Here is a 23,628-nt window from a genome sequence, read left to right as displayed (position 1 = left end):
CGATGGACTGTATTTACGATTTTGGGATGGATGTTCTGTGACATTGACGGTTGTTGTACATCAGTAAGGGTCAGCATGGGCCTCAGCTCCATCCTAGCATGGCCGATCGACATCTGAGATAAGTTGTTCTCTATTTAGACCACCACCATCACCATCACCATCATCATTACCATCATCATTACCATTACCATTACCATCAGGCCAAGAAAATATCAGTCCACCTTTCGTACTGTCATAGTGCTGTCTTCACTGCCACCTTTACCATTGCTATCAGTATCGTTGAAGAAATCATGCCAGGCACAACGGAAGTCAATTTGCAAGAGGACCGAGGCCCACGCATGCGCGTTCTGCTAATTATTATGGCCATTTTACCAAGTATTGCCGTTGCTCTGCGGTTCTGGTCGCGAACGAAATTGCCCACGAAGGGCTCATTTCCACGCCTGTGGTGGGATGACTGGGCTGCTCTTCTGGCGGGGGTAAGTACTAGTATTCTGATTTAATCTCCGATTGGATTTGTTTTTCTCTTTCCTGTTTATTTTTTCACTAAATGTCAACAGATGATCAACATTGCCGTGTGTGCCATGGGACTCAAGATGTGCGACATTGGCATGGGGCGGCATGTGGAGGTGGTGTCAGCGGAGCATTTGACAATCTTCCTGAAACTTCTCTGGGCGGAGTATTTCGTGTTTGACACGGGCACTTCGGTGGCCAAAGCCTCAGCCTTGTTCTTCTACTCGCGGCTCTTCAGCCAGGCTAACACCCGCTTTCGATACTGCATCTATGTGGTGCATGCATTGAACGCCCTCTGGCTGGTGGGCATTCTCCTCTCCGTCATCTTCGAATGCACGCCGATCCAGAAGGTCTGGTACCCCACCCTGCCCGGTCGATGTGATAATTCCCGCATTCTGTGGATGGGCAGTGGCATTCCCAGTTTGATCATTGATGTCTTCATCCTGGTCCTTCCGGTGCCAATGGTCCTGCGGCTGAAGATGAATCCCACCCGAAAGATGCTGGCCATCGGTGTGATTGTGCTCGGTTATTTGTGAGTATTATTATTGTTGCCCACCCCTTTCTCCGATTTTATTAATAGAAGCCGCCATATTAATCGTTCGGCTTGCTTATGTTGTCTAGAGTGGTAGTTGTCTCTATTGGTCGACTCGTCTCGATCGTTCAATCCGGCGACGGACTTCAAACCGATCCTACCTGTAAGCCTCATTCCACCTGCCCTCGCCCCCTTCCCTTCCCTCCCTTTTCCCTTTCAGACTATTTCGCACCCTCAGTTTGAAGAAGCAAATCAAGAAAGATATTAATATCAAAAATAATGTTAATAATGATGATAATAACATACTAAACAGTTAACATCATTACTCCCGTCTATTGGCTGGGATCCGAGATCCCCATTTCGGTCATCAGTGTCTGTCTGCCCAGTATCTTTCTCCTCATCCGTCATCTCTGCGCCCGCCAATTCCAGTCTCTCGGCGGTGGCAGTACCAGCACGCCTCAAGATTCCTATGGTTCCTCCACCCGCAAGTTAATCTACCAGAAGCGCCCTGAGCGGGGTTCAAGCTTAGGGGGAGGCGTCCCCCGCGGCGACTTCCCGCATCCTGCAGATAGCAACAACGATATAGTCCCGCTTAATTGGGTGGAGCCGTCCATTATAGCTCCACAGTCGACGCGAGGGAGTGCACCTAGGGCCGGAGAGATTATGGTCAAGAATGATATCGTAGTGTCTTAACTAAGCTTACGTGGAAGCGAAGGGGGTGGCGTTGGCATTGACCGGTGTTGCTGTGGTTGATTAATTGTTCTTTTCAAGGTATCTTGTCAGGGTAAATAGCGGCAAGTCAGTCCGAAGTTCGCTTAGTGGCGTAGCAATGCATACAAAGGAATCTTACTTGCTTCGGTGAATTTGCCTAAGTGATAAGGCTGTGCCAACACGCTGCGGCGGCTGACTGCTGCATGGTGTATTGTCTAGCGTCAACTGCGCTGGCTTCCCTTTGCCGCTTCAGGTATTGATCGGTCTTCCATCCCTGCATGTCATGGCTGTGATGGCCCCCATCTTTTGCCGTGTGTCACCAGCTACTTTCTGGCTCGTCACTGACCTTACAGGGATAGTCCTCCAATTTGCAGCTCTAGAAAGCGCACCCTCATTCATACACTGGACTTAAGTATGATGTCTGAAGAACCCGCCATACGCTGGGAAGGGAACTGAGTGGTTTGCCTAAACGCCTCCCACGATATTCCCCATTTCGCATACTCTTGATCTTACCTTCTATGTCTCTCTCTTTCCTGTCAGTTCCTAAGAGCCTTGCACCCTTCAATTTCTAGTCTCATTTCATCATGTCCGAGACTCGAGCTTCAACAACGGTTGAGGGCCATGAGACAGCCACCAACGTTCCGGGCCATCACGATTCGAAGCCCCTAACATGGTTTCTCGTCGTCTTCTCCTTATTGGCAGCCTTGTTTCTGTTTGCACTGGACAACACCATTGTGGCCAATGTCCAACCTGCTATCATCGGAACCCTAGGGGAGATTGAGAAACTACCATGGATTTCCGTTGCATTTGCCCTTGGGGCCATCGCCACAGATCTCCCTTGGGGCCAGATCTACGGATACTTCAACAACAAATTCCTCTTCCTCGCCAGCGTAGTGATCTTCGAGGTGGGCTCCGCTGTCTGCGGAGCAGCACCCACGATGAACGCACTGATCGTGGGTCGGGCGATTTGTGGCATCGGCGGCATGGGCATCTATCTGGGCACGGTCAACATGGTTTCGGCATTGACCACGGAAGCCCAACGACCGCTCTACCTGGGGTTTGTCGGGTTGACATGGGGAATTGGGACCATTCTCGGACCCATCATCGGCGGTGCTTTTGCCGACAATTCCTCGGCCACCTGGCGCTGGTCCTTCTACATCAATCTCTGCATCGGAGGGCTAGCAGCCCCAGTGTACTTATGGCTGCTGCCCCAGACCACCTCACCACGTCCAGGACAGTCGCTATTGACGCGCATATGGGCGCTAGATGTAGTTGGGATGGTGCTGAGCGCGGGGGCCATCACCAGTCTCATCATGGCGATCTCGTTCGGAGGCAGCTTGTATGCATGGGGGAGCGGACGGATCATCGGGCTCTTTATCTGCTCGGGCGTACTATGGCTGCTATTCATTGGGCAACAGGCGTGGTCGTTGGGACTACGACCGGAGGCGCAGGGCCAGCGGCTCTTCCCGACGGCGCTCATCCGCTCGTGGGAGATGGACGTGCTCTTCGCACAGATGGCCAGTGCCCAGGTGTTGGTGATGGTGCCTATCTACTTCCTGCCCATTCTGTTCCAGTTCGCGCACAACGACAGCGCGTTGGCTAGCGGGGTGCACCTATTACCATTTGTGCTCGTGCTTGTCGTGGCCGTCATGCTGAACGGCGCCCTCATGGCCCAGCTAGGCTACTACATGCCATGGTACCTGGCGGGTGCCTGTCTCGCCCTTGCTGGTAGCGCCCTCTTCTATACCGTCGGTCCCGACACCAGCAGCGCTCGTCTGTATGGCTACTCGGTGCTCACGGCCTTTGGCGTCGGCTGCTACTCCCAGGCTGGGTTTCCCGTGGCTCAGGTCAAGGTCTCCCCAGCCAAACTCACCCAGGCGGTCGCCTTTATCGGCGTCGGTCAGGTTGGCGGTATTGCCCTCGCCTTGACTATCTCTAACACCATCTTCCTCAACAAGGCCACTAGCCGCATCTCCACCATCCTTCCTCAGCAGTCTCGCTCGACTATCCAGCAGGCGATCTCCGGTGTGCGCGCTGAGTTGTTTAGCTCGTTGAGTGTTGCACAGCGTCAGCGCGTGGTGGCTGCCATTGTGAGCAGTGTCGATGATGTGTTTGTCCTGATGATTGCCGCTGCCGCTCTGTCTGTGGTGCTGGCGTTGGTCATGAAACGGGAACGACTATTCATGATACCGTCGAAAGTAGATGGTGAAGAGGCCGAAGAAGAAGTAATGACTACGAAAGAACAGAGCTCACAGTAGTTTCTAAAAGTTTAGGGGGAGAGAGTAATCTACGTAGTGAACGGGAAAGAATATTGTGATAAAATTGGGGTTAGACTTGGGCCTTGGTGCTTAGCGCTTGGTGTTTGGTGATAGTAGTAATAGTATTCTAATTAAAGGTGAATTGGAGCTGTTCAGTCACTTCCATGGTTCCTATAATTTGATTCTACTAGTATCTTGTTTCAATCTCCTCCTTCCCCCGCTTCCTTCCCGCCGCCCCCACTAGCATCTGTGGAGACGTGGATATTATCACCCATACCCGAATGCTTATTATCTTCTACTCCTCCATACCTCCTAAACAGGAGTAGTGCAGAGTGCCTTCTGGTGCATGACTGCATAGTACCTATCATTATCCGCAGTATACGTAAGTATATGGTGGGTATCATTCCCATGGAGGCAGTGCAAGGCTCTCTCTCGTAAGATCAATACTCCATGCACATACCCCCTTGTCTAGTTCGCTCTTAGTTATCTACTCCTTACAGAGAGATTCCCCTCTTCCTTGGCGATCATCCTTGACTTCATCCCCACTAATTTCTGACGGCAGCCACCCACATTCTTAGGCTCGACCAAACACTAGTCAGCCCATCCTTTCATAACCTAAATTAAGATGCAGTAGTCAACGGGCTAGACAAGGGCCTGTCATCCAATCGTGGAAAATCACGCAGCCACTTGAACCGTCTGAGATGATCCCCCCGCGACATCGGCTAACGTTGCTGTTGACCAGGATACTCGCTTGATTTTCCAGGACAGGGCAACAAAGAGATAGCATTGCTGCCTCGTTTCACTGTTTGAGGTTGATGGAGTACATAATTTGTACCACGGGAGTACCAATCACTACCTTACCCTATCTATAATTCAGCCTTGTCTCAAATGAGTATAATAAGTTAACCCCTCCTCCTCCCCGGGAACTTTCCCCCTCTCCATAGGCACTCATAATTCCAAGCTTTCCCTTCTCTGTCTTTCTTCTCCCTTACACACTCACGCCCTCAATTCTATTTCACCCTCTATCTCTCATTTACTGTCTTTCCTCCCACATCCACAATGGTCATCAGAGGCACTCAATTAGATGGCGTCGCTCTGGTCGTCGGCGTAAGAACCTTCCCCCTCCCCCACCACCTCAAACAAATGCATCCCCCCTCCTAAACTAACCTCCCATCAATCCAGTCTGGTCGCGGCATCGGCCAACAAGCCGCCTTCTCCCTAGCCGAAGCAGGCGCCCGTGTCATCGTCTTCGCCGACATGAACACCGAAACAGCCACTGCCTCCGCCGAAGAGAGCAAGCAATACGCCACGAACCCCGAATACCAATCCACCCACTTCACCGTCAACGTGACCGACCAAGACGGCGTGCAAGCCATGGTTGACTTTGTCGTCGAGAAGTTTGGACGGCTGGACTATGCCGTCAACGCTGCAGGAGTGAGTCCCATCCACCGTCATCATCATCCATTGAGGATATTCCACAACAACCTAGCGCATAGTTCTCTTCCCGCCAAGCTAACCCCCCAATCAAATAGGTCGACAACGGCGTGCACACCCCCTTCGCCGACACCGACATCGACAACTTCGACCGCGTCCAGACCATCAACGCCCGCGGTATGTTCCTCTGCTGCCGCGCCGAAGCCGCCGCCATGCGCAAGCAGACCTCGCGCACCTTTACCAGCCGCACCGGCACCCGGGACATTGGTCGCGGCGCCATCGTGAACGTCTGCTCAGCTAACTCCTTCGCCGGACTGCCCGGGAAGGGATCGTATACCGTCTCTAAGCATGCTTGCATGGCGGTGACGAAGATGGTTGGTATGTTTACCCCCTACGATACTATCCTATCCAATCCAACCCATTCCCCTAATGAATATAAATTAATAATATTTGGTACAGGACTGGACCACTCCGCCGAAGGCATCCGCTGCAACGCCGTATGTCCCATCTGGGTCCGCACCCCTCTTCTTGACGTCGAGTTGGAGCGGAACCCCCAGGTGCGCGCAGAGATTGAGGCCGTTATACCTATTAAGCGTGCGGCGGAGAGTGATGAGGTGGGCGATACGATTGTTTATTTGCTTAGTCCGTCGGCGAGTTATGTTAATGCTACGAGTTTGTTGTTGGATGCGGCGGTTACGGCGACGTTGAGGTTTCATTGATTACTTTATATCATTATATTATTTCTGGCAGGGTAATAGAACTGGGATGATTATGAACATGAGTATCATGGTATACTATGTATTTGAAGAGTCTTTGTGCGGTGAGTAATGGATTGTTGGACGTGGTTTGTTGTACTATGTTTAATGAATGGTTGAACCCCGAATATATAAATTAAGTAGTGCAAGGAATCAAGTACTTACTCTGCCTGTTTAGCCATTGAAAAAGGCTCAAGGGATGTAAGAAGTAACAGTAAGTATTCTATCTGTACATAAACCCCATAATAACCGCTCCTTATTCACATTCTTATTGATATGGTTCAGCTATTTAATGGATTTATGATTTCCCTTGAATATAGTACAGCGGGACAGGACACACACAAAAGATAGAAAAGGCTATAATTTATATCAGTTATCAGTGGCTTATAATACAAAAACACAGCTCCGTTTTCAACAACATCCGATATGGTGTAGTGGCTAACATCGCCGTCTCTCACACGGCAGCCGGGGGTTCGATTCCCCCTATCGGAGCTCAAATTCTCTTTTTAATTTTTTTTTTCTTCCGGTTCTCCACTCTGCCAAAACATGGTCGAGTAGTTAGTTCGTTAACTGGTCCTCTATTACATTGGGACTACCATTTTACTGACAACTGGTTAATGTTAAGCAGTACTATTGTTTCGTTATATCTGGATACACAACCAACGATAGGAAAATATAATGAGGTCAATGCTACACGGAAGTGGCTAGCTGAGCTAGACTAAGATAAGAGACAAGAGGCAAAAAAGGGTACAGGATAGTGCGGGTGGGTGTGTATGATTTCATGATCCAAACAGGGGGAGAGCTGCTTAGAAGTGGATGGCCTTGGAGTAGGTAGCCATGGCAGCCTCCTTGAAGGCCTCAGCCAGGGTAGGGTGAGCGTGGCAAGTGCGAGCAATGTCCTCGCAAGAGGCACCGTACTCGACAGCCAGGGTGGCCTCGGCGATCATCTCACCGGCGTTGGGGCCGATGATGTGGACACCGAGGATGCGGTCGGTCTCAGCATCGGCGATGAACTTGACCTGACCCTCAGTCTCGAGGTTGGTCTTGGCACGGGAGTTGGCGCTGAAGGGGAAAGTACCGACACGGTACTTGATGCCGGCAGCCTTGACTTCCTGCTCGTTCTGGCCAACCCAGGCGACTTCGGGGTGGGTGTACATGACGCTGGGGATGCAGCCGTAGTTGACGTGGCCGTAGCCCTTCTTGATGTACTCGATGGCAGCGACGGCCTCCTCCTCGGCCTTGTGGGCAAGCATGGGTCCGAAAGTGCAGTCACCGATCACGCGGATGTTAGGGATCTTGGTGCGGTACTCCTGGTCGATGACAAGACGGCCGCGCTCGTCCTTCTCAACACCGACGCTCTCGAGGTTGAGACCCTCGGTGTAGGGGCGGCGACCGATGGCGACAAGGACAACGTCAGCGTCGAGAGTCTCCTCCTTACCACCCTTGGCGGCCTCAACGCTCAGAGCGACGGTAGCACCGCTGTCGTCACCCTTGGTAACCTTGGTGCCGGTCTTGAACTTGATACCCTGCTTCTGGAGGATCTTCTGGGCCTGCTTGGCGATGTCGGCGTCCATGCCGGGGCCGCCGATCTGGCCCAGGAACTCGACGACGGTGACCTCAGAGCCGAGGCGGGACCAAACAGAGGCCTGTTGAGGGGCAGAAAAAGAAAACATGAGCATGAATTTTCAAACGGCAAGATCGGAATGTATTCCGCCGGGTGTACGCACCATTTCCAGACCAATGATACCACCACCGATGACGATCATCTTCTTGGGGACCTCCTTGAGGGAGAGGGCACCAGTGCTGGTGATGATCCTCTTCTCGTCAATGTTGAGGCCGGGGAAAGGAGTAGCCTCAGAACCAGTGGCAATGAGGATGTTCTTTCCGCGCAGGGTCTGCTCACCACCGTCAAGGAGGTTAACCTTGACGGTGTTCTGGTCAACGAGAGCACCGGTACCCTTGACGTAGTCGACACCGTTCTTCTTGAACAAGAACTCGATACCCTTAGTCAGACCCTCAACGGAAGTGTCCTTGGCCTTCATCATCTGCTCAAGGTTCAGCTTCACATCACCGACCTCGATACCGCGCTTTTTCGTGTCGTGGAGAATCTGGTGGTAGAGGTGGGAGTTGTTGAGCAGGGATTTCGAGGGGATACAGCCGACGTTCAGGCAGGTACCGCCCAGACGGCCACGCTTCTCGATACATGCGGTCTGTGAAAATGTAGTTGTTAGGGAGATCATCCAGCCGGAACACCTTCGAGGGACGATAGATAGCGCACCTTCAGACCTTCCTGACCGGCCTTGATGGCGGCAACGTAACCAGCGACACCACCACCGATGATGACAAGATCGTGTTCGCCTGTGTTAATTCCAGCCGACGGTTAGCCGGAGGCCACTTTTTTCGGAAGCGCAGGCACCATCTGCGACGGGCCTATCGCAAAGGGCAAAAGTCACGTACCTGACTCAGAGGCATAGCCACGTTGTGTGCGTCCAAAGGAGGCGAGAGAAGGAGCAGCGACGAAGGTAGAGGGAACGGCCTTGGGACCGGCACAGCGGAGGGCAACCCGCGGAGTCGCCCGCGGCAAAAGACTCCGGAACATGGTGAAAAGGAGGCGAAAGGGTAAAGGAAAAAGTCAAAGGATATAGGAAGAACAGCAGACTACCAGGCCTCCCAGTGAACAAGCAACGAAGGGGAGGGGAGGGGACAATTGGAGGTGGGAGGAGACGGGCTCAAGTGGTTAGAGGATGATAGGGAAAAACGATGTTGGGACAAGAAGCTTTCTGGAGGTTCGCCAGCAAAAGCTGGCGGCCCGGTATCGATACTGTATGCCTCGCGTATGTAATCATCCGCCTCCGTGAGCGTCGGGTCAATTCGGCTAACCTTTGCCATGTTGCCGATGTTGTGCTGAACCGTAATTCCGCTACTGTGTCTGGCTCTTCAATCCCCAGAAGTTTCTCCTGCTTCTGATATCTGGGGTAGATTCCTCTTCGCTTGACATCAAGCGTGCGAGGCCGTGCCGGGGCTACACATGGCGGAATACCGGTCAGTGTTACGGCCCAAAATACCTCATAGATTCGCCCAAAAGGGTAAGGAACCAGACTCTCTCCCGCTTCGGAGTCAGCAGAAGGGAATCAACTTGCAGTCTCGAACATTGCAGAGTTCACGCTCCAGATAACAATCAATTCTTGCATCATGAACTGCTCTCCGGTGCCTCTGAAAATGAAAATTACCGATACTCGTCAGTCTCCGCGGGTAACTGGCTAAGCCCCTGGCTCCGTAAAGGCTATCGTCGGCATAGCTCGAGCCAGTGCACGGCACTTAAAGGTAATCCAGGTCTTGGGCTGAAGACCATTGGACTGAAAGACTGAAACGCGGATTGAATGGATCGCTCGGAACCCATCCAGTCTGGCTCGAAGTGCTCGCGCTCTTTATTGGATAATATGGATGTGCTTGGACTAATATGACGTGACCTGCGTTAGCAGAGCGCACCTTGCGGAGCATCGACGTCCGTAGCTTCAAATCTGATATGGGGAGTTAGTAAGTCAGCTTAACTTGGTGCTGGTGGTCGACATGTCCACCATAAGACTGCACAGTGTCGGCTCAACTGGCGTGCTTCCTGTAGTGGCTACAGGCTTGGCAGTTGGGGAGAAGATTTAGTTGATAACAGCGGTGCTTCGTCTGAAGAACATTGCTTCTAGGCTACGACTAAGCGCTTCATGTTGACTGTGAATGTGTTGTTTTGGTCGTTTGTAGGATCATGGCTTTCCTCGGTGACCACTCATGCTCTCATGCAGATCCGGAATTATATTGTTTCGCCCAAAATTGTTCTGTCCGGAACGGAAACCGTTGAGAAACGGCACAGCTCAATCACATTGGCGAGATATCTTCTGCAATAACAGCTCACGTTTTGAAATGGCAGTGCTAACTGCACAGAAGCAGAATGCAGTGAGACACTATACACCGCGACAGGAAAATCAATTAAACATAGAACTGTCTATCCAAGGTGGATGATGGGCCCCAACAAGGTTTAGCGGCTCGGAAGCTGCTGGCGCCCACTCCGTCTATACTGGAGTGCACTTCTACAACCCGTTGCTTCAAGCTTGGCCCTGAGTTTGGTGTATCTGTGGTCTGGTATCAATGAATATTGCCCTGCTACTCCCTGATCTTATTGGGCGACAAATATGCAATAATTGATGCCAAGCGGTGATAAAGTGCCCCTGGACTACCACTATGGCTGGAAAGTCATAGCAGAGACGGGTTCACCGAATCCCGACAAGTTCTGGTAAGAGCTCTATCTTGATATCTTGCGACGTTTTATTTAGATTTTGCAAACCCCCGTCATTGTTGTGATAGGGGTATTCGAATGCCATATCCCAAACCGCTCCGTTGGTATATACCGACAGCTGAGAACAATCGGGAACCTTTAGATTCTTGAAGATACAGCCGACAAAAGCCAGAAAGACAAAGTTATACTTATGCTTGCCTATGCGAAGGGCAAAAGCGCGGAAGGTCCCTAGCACTATGCCGAGATGAAGTAGTCTCCTAACATCAGACAAGGGCCGTGCATATGATACTCACGCCATGCTGCACGAGCAGCTGCAGCAGCAGCAGCAGCAGCAGCAGCAGCACAGGATCAACAAAGCAAGACTGACAAGGCTACTTACAAAGCTACTTAATCACACTCTAATGTTAACTTTCGGAGGAGCCTCATCTCACCGGGTTTTTGGGATCATCGATGCGCCAGTAGGAAATCTCAGACAGGCCCCACAGCTCCCTGGCAACCGAGATATATCTGCCTTGAACAAGGGTCAAGCTACTTCTAAATACTGTTCCATGTCCTCATTCCATGGTTAGCTTTCCAAATTCGCAACAGTCTCACGGGAATAGAGAGCTCGACGTAGGTGATTGTGTGCGTTGATGAGGCTAATATCCCAAGAAACTTAAATCTTGCGAGAGAAGACCCTGATCGTTTACGAACAATAATGAGAACTTATTATAGCAATAAGAAAATAGTAGTCACCTGCTTAGAATTCTGTCAACACTCAGCAAAATAGCTGGCAGGCTAAAGTGGCACGGGATGTCCCAAAGAGGCGAGTCGGAGTTGGTCCGCCGCGATGTTCTCCGGATTTCCTCAATCTGGCTGAAATCCCCACCCGCTTGGACCAAAATCCCCGGGAAACATCCACACCCCAGACCATCCACTCCATCCACTCCTCCTGATGGCCCAATCCGCTATCCCAACTACTCTGTACCACCCGCTCCAGCTTATCGTTGGCTTCCCGGGCCCCGCCGATACCGCTGCTTTCTTCGAATCTCCAAGTCCGTACATGGAGTGCGTTCCCCAGACGCCAACCCCGGATGATGCAATGCTAGCAGCCGAGTTTCGCTTGATTACCACCTTGTTTCCCTACACGACACCTACAGCACATAGTATCATGCCGTCTCAGTTTCCACCTCGGGCATTGGTCCATAATCCTTCGGTCTGCAGCTCGGCAGCATAGGCGCTGGCCGAATGACCGATTTGGACTCGTCCGCGTCCCGGTCTGGGGTCGGGTTCCCACCAATTCTCTCCAGACTTTCTCGTGCGGGTCCTGTATTCCAATGGCGTCCTTGCTTTGGAGTGGAACCGAGTATCTGATGGCTGCTTGATGCCCTCCCACCCGGAATGTAACCATATTCGACTCATCGGGCTGGCACCGGTCCTGTGCCGTGGGATTACTCCTCAAAATGGATGATCTTCAGGTGCAAATGGCACCACCGAGCTTATAGTCCTTTCTATTTAATCGTCGCATCGCCCCGCTGTCTCTGTAACCCTGCTTCCTGGTTCCACGTCTATCTGTGCTGGAGGTGGCTGATCTCTCCCCAAAGTCACGCGGTCCGTGCCTGAAGCCACTCAAGTGAAAAGAAAAAGGTATTTTCCAGTATACACCCAAACAGTCACTACAACCGCGGATTCTAGAGTAGTCACCATGAGTGACCTAATACCATCATGGAATATCGTCCATAAATTGGAGAAGCGTAATCTTCTCATCGCTATCAATTGCGTCGCGGCCTTGTCGATCCTGTTCTTCGGGTATGACCAGGGAATGATGTCGGGTGTGAACAACTCCAAAGACTACATCGACCTTATGGGATTCGGATATACCAAGGAAGTGAATGGAGAGCTTACCCCTGTCGTTACAGACAGTCTTTTACAAGGTGGAATTGTGTCTGTCTACTACCTGGGGACTTTGTGTGGTGCACTAATCGGTGGCTGGATCGGTGACAAGATTGGCAGAATCAGGACTATCGCTTCGGGTGCGGTCTGGGCGATTTTAGGGGCGTCATTGCAATGCGCAGCACAGAACCACAATTGGATGATTTGCTGTAAGAGACCCATAGAGCCTATTTGCACTTAAGACTGACGTATGAAATACAGCCCGTTTTATCAATGGTATCGGCACGGGAATCCTGAATGCTATTGTGCCCGTCTGGGCTACAGAGACAGCCGAACATACCTCTCGTGGACAGTTTATTGCGATCGAATTTACTCTCAACATCTTCGGTGTCGTAGTGGCTTACTGGCTTGAATTGTAAGTATACCTTACTACTCCCGAGACTTGTCTAATTCGTATAGTGGCTTGTCCTTTATCGATGGCGGCAAATCAGCGTTCCGCTGGCGCTTCCCCATCGCGTTTCAAATTATCTTCTTGCTTCTCTTATTTTTCTCGGTATGGTTCTTTCCTGAATCACCACGTTGGCTGGTCAAAGTTGGTCGCGAGCAAGAAGCGCGTTACATCCTTGGCCGTCTTCGAGGAAGTACCGGCGACGATGCTGTCCGCGCTGAAGCCGAATTCCGGGATATCCAGAACGTTGCAGAAATGGAACGATCAATGAACCACAGCACTTCATACCTAGCAATGCTTTTTGGACACAAGACAGGCAAACTGCATCTTGGACGACGTGTGCAGCTGGTTGTTTGGCTGCAGATCATGCAGGAATGGGTTGGTATCGCAGGTGTCACTGTTTGTATGTCAACCACAATATGATAGATACCGGACTAGACTAACTTGAACAGATGCGCCCACCATCTTCAGCATTGCCGGCTTTGACTCAATGAAGAGTCAATGGCTTAGTGGTCTGAATAACGTCTTCTACATGGTGAGTACTATGCCTTCCCTTATGGGACGTGGTTAACAACTCAGTTCGCAACGCTCGTATGTGTCTTCACGCTCGATCGTATCGGTCGTAGATGGACCCTATACTGGGGAGCCGTCAGTCAAGGAATCGCCATGTTCCTAGCAGGAGGATTCTCCCGCCTAGCCATCAATGCTCGGGACTCGGGAGATGCTGCTCGCGCCAGTTCATTCGGAGCAGCCGCAGCCGCAATGATTTTCATTTTTACTGCTGCTTTCGGAGCCACTTGGCTGACAGGTATATACCTAACTTCTTCCTCAAGAGCTACCCGCTAATCACACACTTATAGTACCCTGGGTCTATCCCGCCGAGATCTATCCCCTCGCAGTACGAGCCCGCGGAAACGCCTGGGGCGTAGTTGGGTGGAGTATCGGAAACGGATGGCTGGTAAGTTCATCCTCCTGAAATGCGAAGCAAAGCTAACAAAGCTAACTAGACTCTTCTATGCCCCGTGATGTTTGGCGCTATTGGCGAGAAAACGCTATATGTTTTTGCGGCTAGTAACGTCATCGCGATCCCGATGGTGTGGGCATTCTACCCAGAGAGCAATCAACGTACCTTGGAGGACATGGATCTGCTTTTCGCGTCGGAGAGCCCGTGGGTATGGGATGCAGAGAAGACGTTCAAACAGCTGAAGGCAGAGAATCCGGGATATGTGGAGGCGACGGCGCGAAAGGGTAGCGTGGTGTTGGAGCATGTGGATGTATGAGCACACCTTAATGACTGCATGTAAAACTTATTAGATACCTACTATCGAGCAGAATTCCTGCTGCAATCGAACAACTTTCAATGCTTGTACTATTCACTAGTCCTTTGGACTACTACATACTGCCTATTGACCGAGTTCGCTACGTATTCTCTGAATGTGTAACATCTTGGCAGCTTTATCCGGTCACAAAGCTCCCCGTATGAACCATGCCGTGCTCAACACTCTCAATTCTGTTACAACCCAGACTCAAGCTCCCGAACCTAGTGAAGATACATCACCCTCTCTTGCTCATCATAGCGAAACCATTCTCCTTCAGGTGGCACCTCGGCAGCGAAAGGGGTCTTTCCAAGATCGAGTTCGAAGAAGACAATAGACCCACCCTCCCAAGGCTTGGGATAAATCCAAATTGCTTCGTTTTGCACACTCATGTGATAGTTCCGGAAGGCAGGAGGGATCCAAAGCAATTTTTGCCCTCTTTGGAAGATCCACTCTTCTCCAATCCACAAACTGGATGGACAATACATTTCAGTCGTTGGGGAACGATTATCGACCGGGATGAGAACTTGCCCTCGATTGAGATTGAGATACTGACCATCGCTTGAGAATGACAATCCGTTGAGAATCAAGCCGTTATGGAACATTGAAGTGTCAAATGTGCAAATTCGTTCTCCAGTGTTGCAATTTATGATGAGAATAATGAGCTTCTCGACTTGTGAACTTGGTGCTATAGCAATTAAATTTGACCAGGCTGCCATTGGACCGTGAGGAAAATAATCTCCTGCCGCACATGGTATGTTCTCAATCAGTCCTGTTGCTAGATTGTACGTAACCAGAACAAGAGCATAGTGGAACAACTTATGCGAGGCAGTGTCAGAACGCTGCAGCCTCTGCATAGTAACGATATAATTACCATCTGCAGAATAGATCATCGACCCAGACCACTTTAGATCCTTCGAAAGACGGAAATTATCTTTCACTTGCTGAGAAGGATGCCCACTTATTTGCCAAACCTCAAGGAAACAGCAGCGTGGATCCCAACGGTGACCTTGAGCCAACAGGGCAACTGCATCAGACTTCGGTGAGAAGGCTATGACCGGCGTTACCGGGAGTTCTGTACGCAGGATGACCCTCTTTTTGTTTTTCAGGTCCCATATCTCAACGCCGCGGCAGATGATCATACCGATAAATTGACTGTTTGGTGAGAACTGAAGACCATGGATTTCCCCTGGTAGAAGAATAGATAATTCTTCTGACATTCCTGCGTCCAATATCCATACGTGGTTCGCGTGTGAAATAGCAAACTGCTCACCGCTAGGGGATGATACAATATTGGTCTTCTCAATGGGAAACTCTGGAAACTGCGATTCCAAGTCCATACCAACATATAGGCACTTTGGGTTACCCAACTCAACGTCAGTGTCAGTGCGATCAATTTCCCCTGCAAAAGGAACTCGATAGAGTTGAAGTCTCCGGTGTAATATCGACAACGACCAGTGTCTCGTTTTCGCAAAGTTGTGGTGTTATCTCGAGTGTTCGCGATAACGTCAATTCCAAAGGGGAAAGTCATTCTCACTTCAGGGACAATCTCAGTGTGGGGGCGATCAACTGCAATGTCCCATAGACGAACTACACCATTGTCTGAGACTGATGCCAACAGTGATCCATTGTGGGAAAGCGCAATTCTGCCAGCTTTCCTATAGTCACATGAAAAAGATAGGATCTGGGTGTGAGTAACTGAATTCCAGACGCGAACAGTATTGTCTTGCGCGGAAGTTGCGAAGAAGCGGCCGTCGGAAGATAACGCCGTTGCAAAACACCCGAGGATTGTGGGCTGTTTAAGTTCGCCACAAGCAATCATCTTGGGACTCAGTCGTCCTGTTCTGGCATCCCATATTTCCACCGTATGCCGATTTGATATGAGAACTCGGTGCCCATTCCTCGAAACGGATAAGTTAGTTATCGAGCCTCCAGGCGCCTCACCCTCTACAATACACTCAAGTTCTGTGCCCGCTTCACTAAGCAAGTAGATCTCCCAAGTACGTCTATAAAAACCTGAATAGAGCACCACAGCCTCATCATTGAACAAGAATCCAACCACACATGTGTCGAGGCTATCGTAATTATCCCGAAATTGAGTAAAAGGTGCATAAATCTGTTGGCAATGGCCATAGTTCCACACTTCAACAGAATGATCTGCCCTGGAAAATATGAGAGAGTCGCTAACTGGAGAGACTGCAATACGACGGATTTTGTCTTTACCCACTTCACCCAAAAAGTACTCTTCATCGGTCTCAAGATTCCACAGACTGACTCTTCCGTCCTCAGTCCCATGCGCTATTAGACTTCCATCTCGGGAGAATTCAACACCAAAGTTTCCCCCTACTTTTGTTTGATACTTCACCTTCCCTGTTTGAGCGTTCCACAGCTTGAGATAATATTTTCCATCCCGATTAAGAAATGAAGAAGCACCTGTCTTTCCATCTGGGGAAAATACAATATTGCCAGTGTTTCTCATTTCGGTTTCAATGGCAAAGAGCTCCCGAGACCAGTCATCGTCCATAACAGGTTGCTGTTTTATCCATGATGGTATGAGATGTGAATAAATCTCTTTGATGGGACTTTTAATTGGACAGAATACCAGGGCAGATGAATAGACCTGCAAAGGCGCTTGCTCAATGATGTGCCTATTGTGAAGTAGGAACCTTCTCGCATCTCTGACAAGCGGGAAGTGATGAGAGTCCTGTTATGGGATGTCAGTAAATACGTGTATACAGTTAGGGACTACGTGGATTGATATACTCTAGCAAGGTCCTGGAGAGCACTGAGTTGGAAAACACCAACTTCAAGCTCACCCATGAGGCTCAAGGCTTCGAACCAGAAGAGAAGCTTTTTTCGAAGAAAGCATTCAATAACGCCCCCATTATCATTTAGCAACTTGCTTTGCTCATCACTGCCCAGCTGCATTAGATGATTAATCCAATAGCGACATGCGTAACTCAATGCAGCTGGTAGGAAAGTTTCCAGTCTTTCCGAGGGAACATCTGATGGCGATGATCCAGGAAGCACGAAGTCACAAAGATTTTGCTTGAGGCTCTTCATTGTTTCCATACATCTTTCAAACAAGATCAAATGCAGCTGTTGAGAATTGATGTAAAGCTCTGGGGTGCTTTTGCAGCGCTCACGGCTCAACAAAAGGTCACGCAAAGAAAGATGAACTGGACGGATTGGATCATTTGCTGCCCGAACATCTAAAAGAGATCTGAGAGGCTCAACGCATCTTTGGATACGCTTATCCTTCGAGGATGAAGAGAACAAAAGTGCTTCTAAAGTGGAAGCTGAGGCTGGCTTGAATATTACCATGATTGTCCCAACAATCAGTCGGAAGTCTTCGATCATCACTTCCCGCTCCTTTTTGGTTCTCGCATTCAGAGACAGCTTTATGACCCTGATATAAATGTTGTCCAACTTCGCCTGTGGGGTTTCGGCTTCGCTATCGTCTTTAAGAATTTGATCCAGTCGAGAAGAATAATGGTATGGATCTTCCAAAAACCGACAACACGTCGAAGCATATACAAAAAGTCCATCTGACTTCTCCTTCAGCTTTTCGATGTTCTCTTGGCCTGGCCAGCCCTCTGGTATCGCGGATTTGTAATTTTCCCAAATTCTTTTTAAGTCTGCTTCAAGAAAGCGAGTGATGTCATCACTCTTAGGTGAGATTTTATGAAGTGGCTGAGAATGGTACAGTCTGGGTGGCAGGCTCTCAAAAGCAAATCGAATGTGGGCTTCTGGGCGACTGGTGATTAGAAATCGAACCGATGGCAAATCTCTTAGGGAGGCCAACAGTTTCAACACAGTGGCAACTTTGTCTTGGTCCCCACACTCATCAAGGCTATCAACAATCATAATGAAGCGCCAGTGAGCTTGTGAAGAACTGGTAAGCTTATGCAGTGGCCCAGAAATGAGACTAGCCCATTGTACCCGAAGTCCTTTCTCTTCGATGCGCGCATCTTGATCAATGGCATCAACAATGTACTGCCTAATGTCCGGCAAGGACTCTGCCAAGCACTGGGTCAGGGTTGGGAAAAGGTACTGGCTGTTGTTGCGTTCCGGCTCAAATTGATTGAAAAAGATGCTTCCCCCCAGTCTGATATTGATATCAACAGGGCTACCATCTGGCCTCTGTCTGTCCTGAAGCGCCCATGCAATAGTCCGAGCAATTGTTGACTTGCCCGTTCCAGCCATCCCATGAAGCCAGAGCACTGGATTTCCATCGCCCTTGCACCAGTTCTGAAGCATGTCCAACGTCTCCACTTGGGTGTCTTTGAGACACCTTGGCTCTTCAGCGTTTTTGAATGAATCAAATGGGGCCATGGTAGAGTACTTAAATGCCCTCAATATTCGATCTCTCTGCTCTGACATCAGACGAGTCTGGTTTCTCAACTCCTTCTTGAGGTCCTCGACCATTTTCGAAAAATTATCGACTTTGCTCCCAATCTCAAAGATCATACCGTTTGTGACAGATTCCAGGTCGCGATCGAGACTATCCCTCGTTGTCTGTAGCTTATTCAGGCTTGTACTCCAGTTTTCGTCTCCGAGACTGTCCTTCAGGTTTTCGAAATATCTAGCGGCTCTATGGTGTTGGAAATGCTTTATGAGGCGGAGCTGGTAGACATATATCTGGGAATACATATCGACGAATTTGTCTTGGATGAGCAAAAGAAGATTCACCTTGTCAACCGAGGTCCTAAAATTTGAGTTATTTTTTAGCAATTGGACTGTCTCTTATGGACATATATCATCACTCGAGTGCTTACGCTGAGGTCATGGCGGCTCTGTAGTACTTGTCTTCCTCCACATAGCGATAGCGCACTAGCAGAGCAGAAATGGCATCCAATCCACTCATGGCATCCGAGTCCTGCTTTAAGATGTTTGCAAGCACCTGGAGGGTTTCAGAAACAGCAAGGCACTTTGGGATCAATTAACTCACTGGGAGAGCCACCATAACGCCGGCCCAGGCCAACGCAGCATGGGGATCAGCTGAAATGGCGGATGAGACCACATCTTTAACAGAGAGCACAACCCCGACAACCTTTCTCGCCAATTCTCCAACAATGACGTCTTTCCCATTGAATGACAAGCGAAATTGCTCCGACTGCCACACTTCAAGTTGTTCCTGAGCAAGTGCTTGCACCTCTTGAATTCGGTCCAGGGCCTTATCTCCTGTATGACCACCACTTTCAAGTAAAGCCCGAGTGTACGCATTGATTAAACCCGGATGGCTTTCTTGAATAGCGTTGTAGGCTTCTTCCCATGGTTGCCGGGTCTGAAGCTTCTTCAATGCTTCATCAAAAGGGTTTTTAACGGGAGGAGAGGCATCAAAGGATTTATCATCGCGATAGAAATTTGTCGCAAGGCTGCGGTCAGCATCGTCCGTCTTATCTTTGCTGCCAGCGTCCACTACTCCTGCGCCCCGTCTATGTAAATATGCTTTGTTTATGACTTTCTTATAGAGTTTCCTCATCCTGGTGCGATTGGAAAAGGCAGACTTAGACGAATACTTGATAGTCTAGTTTCTGACACTCCGTACAGGAGGAGTCTTATCAGCCGGAAACATTAACCATTTTAACGAGGATGACGAGTACATGTGTGCATATGCGTAAATACCCAATAGCCCCAAAAACGGGCATAAGTTACAGGGGTTATTTGTTAGAGCGATAGTACTAGTGGCCAATGTCATGTGTTGGAATCCCACTAGCACCAACCACCTCTTTTACTACGTTTTCTGTAAGCGCTTAGATGGCAACGATTCAAGCATACTTCTCTCTGTCTACCTATTTCATGATATATTAAGTCTGGCCAAGGTTCCGAGAAATTTTGGAGTTCATTGGTGGCGAAGATAAGTGCCTTAGTTATTAGGACCTTCCATATTGCTTTTTTTGGCTCTGGAAACAGTAAGTGACAGCTCATCTATCAATATAAGTAACCTACGGAGTACACAATCCGTACTTGTGTAATAACTCAACCACTGAACATAATCAGGGTTAGTCGTGAACATGTGACTGCAAGAGATTAATAATACATAGAAAGGTGATTGCAGATAAATCTCGGGAAATTGGAAAAATTCTGGTCAGGCAGAGTAGGCTATTATGACAAGCAACTTTGGACAAAGCATAAATCAGGTAGCATATTATAACTGGCATAGGATATAGTATATATTCTAAAAATATTTATATTGTCACAAGAAGACTGGGGTTATAGCTCAGTGGTAGAGCGCTCGCTTTGCATCCTCGCAAGTATGCGAGAGGTCAAGGGTTCGATCCCCTTTGACTCCAATCTTTTTTAGAAAATTTCTTTATCTTCTTTTTACCCTTTCCGGCTGGATAAATGATGGCTTGCTAGCAAAGAAAATTTGGCCCTTTGTTAGGCAACTTTTTTTTTTTTCCCTTTATTAATTAGAGGTATAGCCTTCACAGGTAATATGTAAAGCAATTGCAGACCCGGGATCCCCCTGAAGTCGAACTGAACATGTCCAAGCCTCATTTATACTGTCAACCAGACTTATGGATCTGCTGACTTTACCTCTGCATGTTTCTAGCTCAGCAGAAGGAACAATATACCGAGCTATTAACCGAATGATTGCAGTTTTGGTTTTCGGAACTATCTCTTGTAGATATGGGACCAGGCATCACTGTCCAATAGTGTGTCTTTGGGAGTCTCACATTCTCTTTCGAATTATCCCTGACACATCTTCATGTCATCTTTGGTAATCCCGTTTCTGTCGTCATTTAGATAGCTGCCCTTGCACCTAAGGTAGAACACGAAATTTCTCACCGACATAGGCTCCAATACGATTCTCGTTGCTCTTTTCATTCTCGTCCTTATTTTCGTCTTCATATTCTTCTGTAGGCTCCGAGCTTTCTGGTGGCGAAATCAGAACATACCCAAGGACACTGTTGAAGAGCTTTTTGGGCCACTGATTATTCTGTATCCAGTAGTGTATGGAAGAGCCTTTGACAGTCTGTATAAATGCTTGACCCCACTAGAGTAGTGTCAGCCCTATTACGCTTCTTCATTATATGAACAGTAACAAATGACATACCTCCTGGTCAATGTTTACAGGATCCAGAACAGCAGAATTCCGCTGTCTACAAGGCCTTTTGGGCTGTCTATCTGAATGCTGTGGTGCCGGCGCTTTTCGCTTTTTATGCATGCTGGCTGGTGGTTTGGTTTGTGACTATGATACCCACAACGTCAGTGTCTGATAGTAGTACAGCAAGTTGCTCGCATCATACATACTTCTGTACATTTGTTTGATGGCGAAGAAGATTTTTGCTTCTCTATGTTGGTTGATTTCTTCTGTGCGTTTTCACGAATGCGATCGCTTCTTCGACAGCTTTGTTGTTGGGGCTGTTTTATGCGAGGCATTTTAACTGTAGAGAGGAAAATAACTGAATCAAAGTGAGTGTATCAAGACGAGCTTCTGTGCAGGACTAATCAAGTAAGGAACGATGAGTATCATCTGATGGCGACATGGTCGAGAATCAAATGTGGAAGTATATAGTATTGTCCAGAAATCGGTGAAAGACAGAAATACAACAGAGGTACAAAGCTTTTGGGACTTTTGCAGGTTGTTTGTCCTCGACCTGGGATCTTCCGGACCATTGCTTCCAACGATGATTTCGGTTCTTTCAAAGATCAAAGGTAGATGGTTTATGGAATTAAAAGTAAGGAGATGGAGTGCGGGATCATCACATCTTGATAAAGGTGGCGTAGCCTGATAAATATGGTTTAATGAAAAGCCAGATATAAACTCAAGCATACTCAAGATAGGCAATGAAAACAGCCGATAAGAAACTGATTAAAACTGTCATCTCGAGATCATTACGGGCAAAGCCCGGCATTGCTTAGGTGTCGCCTTATGCTCATAAAGTTGCTTGGAGAAGTCTACTTGCACAGAACTGAAGAACGGCACACCCCGGAGATGAGCAAAGAACACCCCGAAAATTCACGAATAACATAGTATTGTCAAGCTATACTCTCTATCACTCATCATTAAATAAGGCCGTGCTTCACCCCTACAATTGGTTCTATCAGCCCACTTCCCAATCACCCTAAGCCTCACCCTTTATACTCACTTCTTTGTTCAGCTGCTCCATATTAACAGGATATCTCCACAATGCCTTCCTCATCCGAGCTCGCCCTCATCAGGAAGTGCCCTCCTACACCCTACAAGGACCTGCAAGCCCTAATCAAGGCCATTGCAGATCTACACAAAAATCTGGAAACAGAAGACGTCAGCCAATACTTATCTTTCAAAGATGTTTCTCTGAAAGACTTTCGATTAATTGAAAGTCATCGAAAGAAACTTGGCAGCGCAGTCCGTTTCACCTACTACCCTGAAATCAGCACCCTCGTACTCAAGGTGGTTACCAACACCACTTTGGCTGTGCATGATAATCTCTACTACAATATATCGAGCAAGCTCGCTAACATGGACATCGATATCGATCAATTCGTGTCCCTCGGAGCCTCAGAATTCGAAGGACCATGGGGCTCGATCAAAGAAGGAGACGGTGCCTTCAAAAACCCTGCTGTTCGATCTGATAAGCGGCACTGGCCTTCCTTCGTGATTGAGTCTGCAGTGTCTGATGTTTCCATGCCACGTCTGCGGCAGGATGCTGCGTGGTGGATTGCAAACTCCGTTGGGGAGGTTAAGGTTGTCTTGACCATCAATGTGTTGATGGAAACCAAGTGTATCGTGCTTGAGAAATACGGCCCCGAAGATCAAAAGTCTCATAACACTAGGTCTCAGTCCAAGGGAGGCCCTAATGATTACCGGCCTGTGCTAAAATCCAGGACTACAGTGAATTATAGAGCTGGATCACCCCATGTGGAGGGTGATTCAATCAAGCTAAAGTTCAAGGATCTTATGGGAAGACCCAAAGGGTCGTCTGAAGAGGATGTTGAGGTCGGTCATGCTGAGCTGTTGGAGCTTGCTAAATCAGTTTTTGGGAATTGAAGTGCTGCAATATGCCCAATATTAGTCATTGGATGGCATTAGCCAGATGTTTGAGAGTTCAGGATAGCTGATACTATATAGTATTCAAATAAATCGTGTGACGCAGCCCATATTCAGTTAATTTTCAAATTCTTTGAGACATTCAGTGTAGCCAGGCATCGCCTGATTCTCTGCCACATCTGCCTATGCGGTCTTGACTGCTACCTCCTACCACCGTCAACCGCTACCTTGGGACCTGACTAGATAAACAGGCCCGCCCCTGCACTTTATCTTGAGATCCTCTTATGGAAGCAGGAGCATGCTAAAAGATTGTATTCAGGGGTCCGGCATTCATCTCCCGCAGCCACATCTTGTAGAGGAATTGGGCTAGCCGAAGATAGATCTGCTTTGTGATTGACCAAGTGGGGTGATGCATGGCTTATTAAAGCATATGGGCCAAGATAAATATGTACTTTGCGGCTGGATTGCAAATGATAATGGCTAATAATTAAGGGCAGTCTGTGTCAATAGACAGGCTGTGAATG

The 23,628-nt window shown here is 48.8% G+C and overlaps 7 protein-coding genes and 2 non-coding genes across 9 annotated transcripts; 7 read left to right on the top strand and 2 right to left on the bottom strand.

Annotated features, from left to right (window-relative positions):
- Window positions 1-359: 359 nt before the first annotated feature.
- AtWU_07579 (uncharacterized protein) lies at window positions 360-1,735 on the top strand (the record flags this gene model as incomplete). Its single annotated transcript, XM_035502688.1, has 4 exons — window positions 360-476; window positions 558-1,042; window positions 1,132-1,205; window positions 1,356-1,735. 4 exons carry the CDS (start codon window positions 360-362, stop codon window positions 1,733-1,735), a joined length of 1,056 nt encoding a protein of 351 aa, XP_035358581.1.
- A 602-nt stretch (window positions 1,736-2,337) lies between these two features.
- AtWU_07578 (efflux pump antibiotic resistance protein) lies at window positions 2,338-4,011 on the top strand (the record flags this gene model as incomplete). The annotated part of the gene is made up of 1 exon (XM_035502687.1): window positions 2,338-4,011. One exon carries the CDS (start codon window positions 2,338-2,340, stop codon window positions 4,009-4,011), a length of 1,674 nt encoding a protein of 557 aa, XP_035358580.1.
- Window positions 4,012-5,070: 1,059 nt separating this feature from the next.
- AtWU_07577 (SDR family NAD(P)-dependent oxidoreductase) lies at window positions 5,071-6,164 on the top strand (the record flags this gene model as incomplete). Its single annotated transcript, XM_035502686.1, has 4 exons — window positions 5,071-5,118; window positions 5,194-5,445; window positions 5,544-5,823; window positions 5,905-6,164. The coding sequence occupies 4 exons, from the start codon at window positions 5,071-5,073 to the stop codon at window positions 6,162-6,164; spliced, it is 840 nt and encodes a 279-aa protein (XP_035358579.1).
- Window positions 6,165-6,620: 456 nt separating this feature from the next.
- Window positions 6,621-6,692, top strand: AtWU_t194. Its single transcript has one exon. It is a non-coding gene; the product is annotated as a tRNA-Glu (tRNA).
- Window positions 6,693-7,006: 314 nt separating this feature from the next.
- On the bottom strand, window positions 7,007-8,799 carry AtWU_07576 (dihydrolipoyl dehydrogenase; the record flags this gene model as incomplete). Its single annotated transcript, XM_035502685.1, has 4 exons — window positions 7,007-7,846; window positions 7,928-8,410; window positions 8,479-8,558; window positions 8,658-8,799. 4 exons carry the CDS (start codon window positions 8,797-8,799, stop codon window positions 7,007-7,009), a joined length of 1,545 nt encoding a protein of 514 aa, XP_035358578.1.
- A 3,370-nt stretch (window positions 8,800-12,169) lies between these two features.
- On the top strand, window positions 12,170-14,085 carry AtWU_07575 (putative MFS monosaccharide transporter; the record flags this gene model as incomplete). Its single annotated transcript, XM_035502684.1, has 7 exons — window positions 12,170-12,566; window positions 12,619-12,772; window positions 12,817-13,208; window positions 13,258-13,340; window positions 13,385-13,613; window positions 13,666-13,763; window positions 13,813-14,085. The coding sequence occupies 7 exons, from the start codon at window positions 12,170-12,172 to the stop codon at window positions 14,083-14,085; spliced, it is 1,626 nt and encodes a 541-aa protein (XP_035358577.1).
- A 260-nt stretch (window positions 14,086-14,345) lies between these two features.
- Window positions 14,346-21,295, bottom strand: AtWU_07574 (WD domain-containing protein; the record flags this gene model as incomplete). Its single annotated transcript, XM_035502683.1, has 7 exons — window positions 14,346-15,443; window positions 15,488-16,825; window positions 16,885-18,829; window positions 18,900-19,024; window positions 19,073-19,542; window positions 20,917-21,124; window positions 21,185-21,295. The coding sequence occupies 7 exons, from the start codon at window positions 21,293-21,295 to the stop codon at window positions 14,346-14,348; spliced, it is 5,295 nt and encodes a 1,764-aa protein (XP_035358576.1).
- Window positions 20,334-20,417, top strand: AtWU_t193. Its single transcript is given in 2 exon segments — window positions 20,334-20,369; window positions 20,382-20,417. It is a non-coding gene; the product is annotated as a tRNA-Ala (tRNA).
- A 966-nt stretch (window positions 21,296-22,261) lies between the features above and the next one.
- On the top strand, window positions 22,262-23,104 carry AtWU_07573 (ATP-dependent metallopeptidase HflB family protein; the record flags this gene model as incomplete). Its single annotated transcript, XM_035502682.1, has 1 exon — window positions 22,262-23,104. One exon carries the CDS (start codon window positions 22,262-22,264, stop codon window positions 23,102-23,104), a length of 843 nt encoding a protein of 280 aa, XP_035358575.1.
- Window positions 23,105-23,628: the final 524 nt, after the last annotated feature.

Source organism: Aspergillus tubingensis, assembly GCF_013340325.1.
Source record: "Aspergillus tubingensis WU-2223L DNA, scaffold_8, whole genome shotgun sequence".
Taxonomy (NCBI): domain Eukaryota; kingdom Fungi; phylum Ascomycota; class Eurotiomycetes; order Eurotiales; family Aspergillaceae; genus Aspergillus; species Aspergillus tubingensis.
Note: the sequence above shows the minus strand (reverse complement) of the source record. Positions and strands in the feature narration are given on the sequence as shown.